General features: G+C 55.2%; 1 protein-coding gene across 1 annotated transcript; it reads right to left on the reverse strand.

The window, feature by feature from the left end:
* Positions 1-3,566: 3,566 nt before the first annotated feature.
* On the reverse strand, positions 3,567-10,452 carry LOC111817787. The gene is made up of 7 exons (XM_023719631.1): positions 10,444-10,452; positions 10,044-10,237; positions 8,791-8,873; positions 6,954-7,132; positions 5,531-5,668; positions 4,264-4,380; positions 3,567-3,770 (listed from the first exon to the last, which is right to left on the reverse strand). Exons 1-7 carry the CDS (start codon positions 10,450-10,452, stop codon positions 3,567-3,569), a joined length of 924 nt encoding a protein of 307 aa, XP_023575399.1.
* Positions 10,453-10,853: the final 401 nt, after the last annotated feature.

A 10,853-nucleotide genomic window follows, 5' to 3' on the forward strand; every position in this document is an offset into this window, starting at 1 on the left:
ACCTTTTCCTATTAGGTATCAGGCCCAAGAGGGTGAGGGTAGGTCCCCCAGCACCTGCGTGTCTAGCTCAGCACCTGACACCTAGGAGATGCTCATGAAAATGTACTAATGAACGAGTAGAAAAGCAAAGGCTAACGGATAAAGGGCTAGGGCCTGAGAAGGGTAGGCCTCACTAGAGCACAGAGAGGAAGCCGGCCTTGGGTCAGGTTAGAGAGGTGGCCAGGGCCAGATGACACAAGCACTGGGAAGGGGTGCTACTTAAGGCAATGGGGAGCCATGGGAGGGGCGAGAGGGAGGATGGACATGACCTCTTGTGAGATGTGTCTGGCTGGCTGCTGTGACAGCGGATTGAGAGATCAAGGGTGGGAGCCGAAGTTCAAGTAGGAGGCTACAGTTGGGGGCTGATCAGAGAGGATGAGGGTGGGGCGCAGAGATGGGGGGGTACAAACTGTGCTTCGTGGCCAGCTGTATGGGAGAGGACCCAGGGTGACACACAGTCCCGCCTGACCATCAGGGAGAGCTGGGGCAGCAGGAGGGGCACAGCCCCCACCCTGAGTGGAGCCTGATGCCACCCCCCAAGGGGGAGCGAGGTCCCCACGTATCTAAGGCACACAGGATTCTGTGAGCCCTAGAAACTCTCCCGGGCCTGGGGAGTGAGGCTGGGGACGCTGTCTGGGGCAGCAGGGAGGCGGTGAGCCCTCTTCCAGAGCAGCTGTGTTTGAAGATAAGGGGTGAGGTGTGAGGTGGGGCATGGGTTGGGCTCCTCCGCCAAGGTGGGGGTGGGGGGACTCAAGTGGGGACACACAGAATGCTTCCTGGATCTCCTGCTTCATCAGTGACTTCTGCAGGGAAAAAGCATGATTTCTGCACTGGAAACAAGAGCTATAACACAGAGCGCAAGTTCACTTAAATGATGTTTTCCGATGAGACACAAGAGTGCAGAAATTGTGGGCTTCCTTTCAGGCCCCTGAAGGTCAAATTCACTCTCGTCCACCATTAGGATGTTTGGGGAAAGTCTGAGACACTTTTTTTTTTTTTTTTTAAATTTATTTATTTATTTATTTATTTATGTATGTATGTGTGTGTGTGTGTGTGTGTGTGTGTGGCCAGCTCAGCCCACCAGGGGGCGGGGCTGGCTGGCATGTGGTGCTGGGGGATTGAACCGTGGTCCCTGTGCTTTAGCTAGGCTTGTTCTAAGTAGGCGCTTTAGACCACTGAGCCATCTCACCAGCCCCAAAATGGCAGAAGTGATTTTTTTTTTTTTTTTTTTTTTTGCGCCAAATGCTTTCAAGGCATGACTGGCTGTCTTGTGTTGTGGGGATCGAACCACAGCAACCTGAGCCTGACTGCTTTGTTGAAGCAGCCACTTAAAGAACTGAGCTAAGGGGCAGGCCCCCGTCTGAGACACTTTGGTGGGAACAACATCTCAGACAACGGCAGCTAGCGTTGAGCTCTGCCACGTTTTGCTCAATGCTACGGTAAGCAGATGTCTGTACCTCTCTGAGCCAGGGCATCAGCTTCAGCTGCTCTTGGGAGACCTCGCCTCTGCAGGCAGACTTTGACCACTTGCTCCTCTCAGACTGGCTGTTTGACCCTCAGCGCTTTACCATTAGCTGTAGGAGAGTTGAAAAGGGTTCATCTTCCAAGTGGCAATGTCTCACTGATTTCTTAGGTGAGATCACGGGGAACAAGAAAAGTAAAACTGACAAATGCAGGACTAAACAACCCAAGGGAGGACCCTGTAGTGCAGGACATGATTGCAAAATTCACATCGCGTCATGGTCTAAACTCAACTTGTTGAAAACTCTAAGTGATACACTATACTACTCTACGCGGGGGTGGGGTGATGAGCGTGTTGTCCCAGCCCACCTGCCAATTCTGTTTTGCTTTTTTTGCTACCCTGTTGCTGCCATTGAGACAGTCTCTCCCTAAGTTGCCCAGCCTGGCCTGGAGCTTATGATCCTCCTGCCTTGGGCCCTACCAAGGCAGGGGACAGATATCTCAATACCTTCCTTTGAGTTAGATCTTCCCAGATGTATTCCCAGAGTTTCAGATAATCTACCCAGGCCTTTTGCATGACCTTAAGACAGAAACTTAGTTGTCTGCACACACACACACACACACACACACACACACACACACTCACAACCACTCTCCTGGGAATTGCCCCTCTTGTCCCAGCCAACCCAGTTCTATGATTTAAGGACCAGTGGGTCTCAGAATGAGGCCTGCCAGCTCCCAGGAGCAGGCAGCACCCTAGGCCTGGGTCTGGAGGTCCCCGTACCCTTGTTCCTTGGCAGCAGCCCTGGGGACTGGTGACAGCACTGCTGTCATTTGTGATTTGCAACACTGCATAGCTGGGACAGAGGGAGTTGCTCTTACCCCAGTGATTCCCTGGACAACACGAGGACACACGGCTGGCACAGTAGGGCTCGTCTCCAGGGCTGCTGAGGCAGCACTTGTTCTGGGAGGTGGTGCAGCCGGGTGTGCACCCCACTTGTGCATCGGGCTTGGACGACCTAAAGCTCAGGTGTCGGCCAAGATTCCTCTGCATCCCCTACCAGATGGCCCTCACTTTTGGCTCCTCTACTTGCCTTAAAATTTTCTCTTAGAGATTTGCTCCTTTGCTTAAGACTCTTATGCAATCATTCATTCATTCATCCATCATTTGTTCAGAGGCTGTAATGATTTGCTCACCCAGCACACATTTACTGAAAGCTTATGCTGTGCTAGGCTGCACCCTGGGTGCTGTGATATGTGGTTAAGATAAACCTTTGAGAATTCAAGCTGGGGTGATAAAAGTGATGACTGTACCAGACAGGTGCTCTGAAGGCAGAGCTGGTGACACTAGTGCACCTGGCCTGCCATCCTCAAAGGTCCCTTCCTGCTAGAGGGTGACACCTGGCTTGGCTCAGAGCAGTGCAGTCAGGCTAAGGGGTCTTAGGGGTCGCCTTGTGTCTTGTGAGAACTCAGCTCCTGCCTCCCTTCTTCCCGCCCACTTCCTCTACCAGGGAGCTTCCACCCAGGCCTGAACGTGAGCTGTGCCTCACCCAGTGCACGTTACCCTTTCCTCACTGAGGTCCACAACAGGGCCAGTGTCCCACTTGGGGCCCCTGTACTTGAGTTCAAGTCCCATCCCAATCTCTCAGCTGGCTGTGTGGCCTGGTCAAGCCACACAGTCACATTGGCTGTGGCTTCCTCCAGTAAACAGAAGCTAGGAAACCAGTGTTTCCTGGCACTTGGCTATGGGGCAAGGCAGCGAGTGGCAGTCCCCTGGCAGCCCAGCAGGAGCCCCATTCATTCCCTCACTTGCTGCCAGTGGGACCCCAGGGACAGGTGGGATGCAGCCCTGGCTCCCCAGTGAGCAGGTGACAACCTGGGGCTTCCCAGCCCTCTGCTGCCACCTCCTTCAGCCCAGGCAGCCCTGCTGATCCCACCATGGGTGCTACACTTGCCTCTTTACTACCTTAGGCTGTTCCCCACCCCCCTCAGGCAGTGACAAGAACAGGAGGGGAAGCAGATAGGGAAGCCAATCGGTCATGATGACTTGGCCTGTAAGGTAGCTGTTAGGACAGGCTAGAGCACTTTGAAGGCTGGCTGCTGGGAAAGGGAGTCTTGGGGGACACTGCTTGGCTCCTTGGCCCCTTCCTGACAGGCCTGGGCTCCCTTCTCAGGCTCCTGTCCCTGAGGCTGTCCCCTGCCCAGCACACCCTGGGTTTTGTGAGCAGTGAGATCATCCTCATGGTCTCCATCTTGTCCAATATAAAGGCCTGGGGAGGAAACGTGTCTCACTTGCCAGTGTTTCAGGCCCTGGATGTTGCCTCCCAGGGAACAAAACACCACCAGACCTTGGCCTTCCTAGGTGTACCGGAAGCAGAGGACATGGTGGCCAAGTCCTTGGATCCTCATGTGATCCCTGCGAGTGGCTGTTAGCCTCTTCTCCGTGCTTCCTCTGAGAAGTCCACTGTCATGGTGCCCGACCCCTTCTCTGAGGGTCATGCATTTCTTAAGCCTTTATCTCTCCCCACATACAGCTTTTTACCTCACCCAATGCTGAGCACACGTGGGTGACCCTGTCGATGCTGGCTGAGTGATGACATGTTTACCCGGAGGCCTACTATGACAGATGTAGGGGACCCTGGGGACTCCCTGACATAGTCGTCATTTCTTTTCTTAGAAAGAAAGACTGTGTGGGTCAGGGCCCAGGGCAAGCTCAGACTGCGGTGCGGCTGGAAGGAGCCCGAGGCAGCAAGCCCATCTCACCTGAATCAGGTCCAGCTTGGAGAAGAGGCTCATGCTTGTGGGATTGCCACGGGCCGGTGGGCAGCACTGCTGGGCCATGTTATTGATGGCCCCTTGCATGTAGCTGAGCAGTTGGCCCTACAGGAAGGCAAAGGCTCAGGCCCCTCCCAGCAGCCCCTGAGCCCTGTCCCCAGCTCACCCAGGCCAGAGAGGTGTCCCAGGGCCTGGCCAGGAGCCTTGGTCCTACCCAGTCTGTATCCTGCTCCCAGAGCTGGGAAGAGTCCTGGGCACCCTCCCCAGCTAAAAGAGAGTCCCGGTGAATACATCTCAGAGGGTCCTCTTGGGTGGGGGCATCTGTAGGCCTCCTCCAAGTAGGATGGGCAGGCCCAGGGCACCCCTTCCAGGCAGCACTGGAGCCTTATACTTTATCAGGCCTCCAAGGTCTTGGCCTGAGAGCCAGCTGTGGTAGCCTTGGCTCTCCGCTTAGGAAGAAAGATGCAGAGGGACCAGATCCCCTGGAAGCCCCTTGGCTGGAGACCAGCAGCCCCCACCCTCCTGTATCCCACTGGGCTGGGTTAATCTGAGCCCAGGGAGGTCCTGAAGTCACTCAGTGACTGTGTCCTGCCTAGAGGAGGGTGCTCAGCCTAGCCCCAAGCCCTGGGCCTTTATCTCCAGAGTCCCCAGCAGTCTCCAAGATCAGAAGGGCATGGGTGAGGTAGCCGGGGCTCCAGGATAACCAGACCCCTTCTGTGGCCAGCTGGGGCAGTGCAAAAATGGAATCTGGAAATCCTGGCCTTGATGGGGGCACTGGCCCTGTGCTCTGCAAAGCCAGGTAGTGATCAAAGAGATGCCAGAGTCCCCAAAGACGTGCCTGCCACTTGCCTGGGGCCCTGGCATCTTTTCATTAGTAAGCAGACACACTGTATAGTGTTTGACTGAGCACCACCACGCTGTTGACCTTGGGACCAGCCGGCAGGCTCAGTTCTGGGTCTCAGCGGGGCTTGGTCCTTCACGTCTGAGGCTTCCATTTTCTCTTCCAGGAAGGAGTACCAGCTCTGGCTTAGAGAAGCCTTGTGACAGCAAATGGCCGTGAGAGGCATGGGCACACGTCTGTGACCACGTGTGTGTGTGTGTGTGTGTGTGTGTGTGCGCATCTGTGTGCTATCCATCTTGTATCCCCGTGTGTGCTCTGTGTGCTCTGTGTGTGTGTGTGTGTGTGTGTGTGTGTGTGTGAAGGTGATGCTACTAAAGGAGGCCACAGCTCCCAGACACCCCGTACCTGACTCACATTGTTGCCTCCAACGTGGCAATGTGCGTCAATGCCCAGGCTGTTCTGGTGCGCCACGCCGCGCTCTATCTGCCGCCACTGCTCCTGATGTTTGTGGTGACATTTCTTCTGCAGCTGACACAGTCGCATCTTGAGGCTCTGCAGCAAGTACATTAGGCCATCCCGGGGTACCCACCTGTCTGCAGGGGCTCCCAGAGTGGGGGGTGGCTGCAGGCCTGAGAGGAATTTTCGATGGGGTCTTCCCAGGTGAGCCAGAAAGACACCCAGCAGCAGAGGCAAACACAGCCTCAGGACTGTGGGGGACACAAGAGCAGGGTTGTGGGGACACCTTGGACTGCAAACTAGGAGGATGAGGGACAAATACAAGTGGCCTCCCTTCCTCAAGTTTTCTTTTCCTTATTGTAAAACTGGGAAGAATAGTAAGGCTGAGTCTCAGGTGTGGAATTAAAGAGACACCCCCAGCAGTTAAGCTAAGTAAAATTTCTCGCGATGTTCTTAAATCATTGACGTTCATGGGGTGGGGGACTTCCGGAGGACATCAGAGCTCTCAGGAAGGGCAGGGTCCTGTTCACCACTGGCATGGTCGCCACACTCACTTCCCCTTCGCCTGAGCCTTGCCTGCAAATACTGGAGATTCAAAGGCCACAGAGCTCCTAAACTGCTTCTCACAGGAACCACCCAAGAGTGGATCCGGTTCTCTCCCAAAGGGCAAAAGAGGCCATATGGGGTAGTTTTGCATCCTTGACACTAGGGGACAGCAACTCTCCAAATATCATGCCACTGCCCTGGTGCCAGGGACAGCAGAGTTCAGGATTCAGGGCTATGCCTGTGGGTGCCGTCCCTTCCCCTGGAACGTGCACCACACAAAAGTTCAATGCATTGTGGGATTTCTGAACCTTTTTGTGTTTAGCAGTTGCCGCGGTTTAACCTAATGTTTTGCCCATGCTAGTCAAGTTCCCTACCACAGAGCCAGGCCTCCAGCCTTTTTTATCTTATGGTGAGACAGGATCTCTGCATTGCCCATACTAGCCCAACTTGGGATCTTTCTGTCTCAGCCTCCTGAGAAGCTGGGACTTCAGGTGTGTGCCACATGCCTACCAGTGAGACATCTGTTTGGTGTCTCACAAGAACCCTAACAGCTAGGATGTGTTGTGCCTATTTGACAGATGAGGAAACTGAGGCTCAGAGAAGCTGCAGATGCCTCTCACAGCTCATCAGCAGTCAAGCAGGGACCAAACCCCCAGTCTTTCTGAATCCACAACTCAGCTTTCCCACTGTGTGCAAAGAAAGGCAGTGAAGGAGAGGGTACACAGGATGGGGTCGAGAGGGGCCTTTCGCTCAGACTCCCCTGCTGCAGGCAAGTGGCACTGGGTCCCCAGCACTCTGAGCCAGGGGATGGGTCGAAGCTGCAAGTGGCTCTCACCGGCACGAGAGCCCTGTGGCTGTCCTCTAGGGACTCCAGCGCTGCGTGCATGGTCCTGCTCATCTGGGAGAAGGCGTCCAGGTACTGCTGGACGTCCTGGCTGGCGGCGAGGAGCTTCCCGTAGCGCTGCACCAGGGCCTCCAGCTGGGCCGCCTTGGGCTTCTCCACATCGCTGCAGCCTGTGGGGACGGGGCTTCATGGGCGATGCCGCGGCTGGGAATTCCTGCTGGAGCCCTGGGTTGAGGGGGCTCCTGCCCATGAACTCCGGGACAGCGCCTGGTGCCTCCTCCCACCGCAGGAGAAATGGGGACGTGGAAAAGTCCCCAGGGGGTAACTAAGAACCCAGATTCTGGATCTAGGCTGCAGGTGGAAGGCAGGAGATGCCTAAGGGTAGTGGCAGGCTCCAACCCCCAGGGAGAAGGGCGAAGCTGGTAACTCATTTTGGATGAGGCAAATAGGGCTGAACTGCTGAGTCAGGAAGGCCCCAAACCGGAGGCCGCAGCAGCTCTGGGTGCTGGGTCGCGTCAAGCCCCACCCTTGGCCTGGGGGCCCTAGCATTCCCTCAGCTAGGCTTTCGGGGCCACCCCAGCAGCCCTGCCAGCTCCAGCGCATGCGCCCACTCCGCCATGCGGGCCAGCCAGGGCGCTCTTCCCTTTCCTGCAAAGCTCCGTGCTCTGCCAACCTCGCTTGAGCCCCCAAGAAGTCGCCCGCTCTCTGAAGCCTCTGCTGATCTCCAGAACACAGTTGAGGCTCCACAGCCCCTCGGCAGGCCCTAGAGCCTTCTTTATAGCACTGCGCCCCGTGGCTATGAGGTCAGATGGACCGGAAGCTGAGGCAGCCCCGTGGCCTCCTGGCTGGGCCTCAGACAAGTTCCTTAACTCTCTCCCAAGACCAGAAGCTTGGGAGGATACAAAAAGAAAAAATGGCTGAAGAGTCTAGCACAGAGTAAATATTTATTAAATGCTAATAATGATTTCTATTTTTTATAATGTTGAACTAATACTGATGACAAAATGTATTTTGTCTTCCCTTTTCTAGGAAGTAGGAAGCACTTTTATCAACCAACTTGGGCACAAATTATGACAAGACAAAACGAAACAAAACACTAAAACTCATTTCAGTTTTAGTGTTTATTTAATAATAACAAAACCAACCCTCAGACCACGGACAAGCAAAGCATACTTGTCGTCCTCCAGTACAGGTGGGAGCGTCCCAACAATGCCCCACCCCCAGTCTCCACAATGCTCTGAGGCTTGATCCCTCTCTGAAATGGTGTGGGGTTCAGAGAGAACCTCCATAGACCACAGGGACCTTAACTGCCTCCCCAAGACTCCCCATACCTAGCACAATGTCAGCGTGGTGTTGATCCTTTCCATACCACGTCATTTGGAAAATGGCAAGGAGAAAAAAAATCTGTGCAGAACAGGTATAATTTTGTTTTTCTCATACTTTCGATCTGAGGTTGGTTGAATCTACAGGCCCAGAACCCTTGGGGACAGGGGTGACAGCAACCCCTCGTGGGAAGTTTACTGGGTGCTGAATGCAGGGCATGACATTCCGTGCGTATAGGAAAAGGATTGGATCATGCAGCCCCCACAGCTACTGTGCTCATTTTATAAAGAAAGAAATCAAGACCCCAAGGACCCTTGGAGGTCACACGGTTGTCAGGGCGGGCAAGGTAGAGACCAGGCAGCTTGACTTGGGCACCTGTGTCCTTCTCAGCCCCAGTGCTCCCACCTCTGTGCATTCTCAGGTAGCAGATGAGCAACTCAGACTCAGGGATGCCACACTCTGTGTCCCAGCATGGAGGGGCCAGGCTTTCCGGGAAGCCACGGACCTTTGGGGATTCTCTCGAGGACCTTCATCAGATAGTCTACGAATGGCTTGTGCCTCTGCAGCTCTCTCTCCAGCTTCCTCTGCCTGTGGAGCCGAGACATGGAGAGAGCCTGGTATGGCTGCCCCTGTCCCCCGTGGCCCTGGCCTGGGCTACCCTCCAAGTACTCATGCTTAGGCCTGCACTGGGCTGGCCACTTGGTACCTATCAGATGGCCGCTGCCTAAGGAGCATCCAATCCTGTCTTCCTGGGGAGCAAGCCGAACCACATACAGGTCAGTGACTTCTGGTGGTCAGGCAGTGAAGGGGGAAATGGAGAGGAGGAGGACCAGGTCCTCTTGGTGCCAGAGTCTCCTGTATCCCTCCTGGAGGTGGGAGAGGTGATAGCCAAGGCCATCCAGCAGGTGGGCCACTCCAGCTTGTGACTGGAACTAGGTGTTTCCCTTGTCTGTGTGTGGGCTGTCAGCCTGCTCCCAAGGGCATGAGACCTTCCCACAGTTGGCGGGAACACACGTCAGTGCCCATCACATCGTGAGGCTCAGCCTCAGGTTGGCTCCACCCAGCCTCCGACTTGACTCAGGACAAGAATCTCCACACCGCCTCCTCTGGACCCAGTCAAGGTCAGAACTCAAGGGCAGAGGGAAGGGGGGGCTGTCCTGGCCTCGGCCTGCCCACACCCTCTGACTGTGCCAGCATGGCCTGGGTGAAATCACTGAGTGACTGCCCTGTGACACAGAGCAAGCTGTTGCATTCTTAATCTGTAAATCTGAACAGTGTAGATCTTTCTCATAAGTACTGTGGAGGCTTAGGGACTGCAGTAGCGCTGCCCTTCTTGGGACCCAAAGCCCCCTGAGATCTTGACAGGGCTGGACTTTGTTTCATAAAGCTTCTCAGGGACACATCCATTGCATTAACTTCACACTTGGGTAGGTGGCTACTAATTTAAGTCCCTTTTAAGTAAGTGGAGGACCCAGGGTCTCCACTTACAGCCAGGGCAGCAGACATGCAGACTGACTTCAGAGGCACCGTGCGGATGCGGCAGAGGGACAGCCATGCACAGCCCAAGCTGAGGCCAAAGGATGAGGGCCACACCTCAGTCTGTCCCCACAGCCACCCCATGGCCTGGATTTACTCCCAGGCATCCCACCCCCTCGTCTACTTTCTTGGCCTGGTGTCCCCTGGGGGAAGTTTTACTCTGTTCTAGTCACTTGGGGTAAAGGCCGGAGCAGGGGACAGCAGGCCTGGGACAGTTCATACTTGGCCTGCAGCTGGCAGAGCTGGTGCAAGAGCGTCTTCAGGTCCCTGTCCTTGTCATCGCGGTCATTCTGGCCAGCTCTTTGGTTTGTGTCCATGATCAACAGCCCCAGGCCGCATGGGAGGTGGGTGCACCATGCAGGAGGCGGTGGTCTGAACAGGACGAATGCAGAGGCAGCTTCCTCTCGGAATCCTCTCTGTAGCCCTCAGACGCCAAGGTGTGCCCCCACTTCACAGCAAAGAAAGCGGAGTCTCAGAGCAGCCATGACCATCTCCAGGTCCCAGGGCAGGCCTGAGTTTGGACTTAGGCTCACAGATTCCAAAACTTAGTGCTCTGAGATGCATCTTCACCTCCTCAGAAGTGCTACAGCCCCATCAGCCCTAAATTTTAGGTTCCAGGCACCAAGATCATGGTGTGCATGTGTGTGTGTGTGTGGGGTCCAACAGCTGCTAGCTTCTGGCAACATCTGGGAAGGAGCCATAGGGTCCTCACCCTCTGTCCATCCACCACCCACAGACCATGAGCTCTGAGCTCAGACAGGGCTTAGAGAGTTGGGCTGGAGATTTCCAAAGACAGTGAGCAAGTTCGTGGCCCAGCTTTCGGGGTGGTCTAGCTAGCGGGGACCCTTCATAGCCTTGCAACTCAGTTCCTGGGCCCCTGGACCATTGAGAGACCATCCCTGCTTGGCTGTCTGCTGGGCCAGCCCCAGAGTACAAGGAAGCAGAACAAGAACGTGAGGGCATGCTCAAGCTGGCTGACCTCAGCACCGGACAAGGTCCTGCACCCCAGGAGGAGGAACAGCCTCTGCTGTA

Source organism: Octodon degus, unplaced genomic scaffold (assembly GCF_000260255.1).
Source record: "Octodon degus isolate 3935 unplaced genomic scaffold, OctDeg1.0 scaffold00070, whole genome shotgun sequence".
Taxonomy (NCBI): domain Eukaryota; kingdom Metazoa; phylum Chordata; class Mammalia; order Rodentia; family Octodontidae; genus Octodon; species Octodon degus.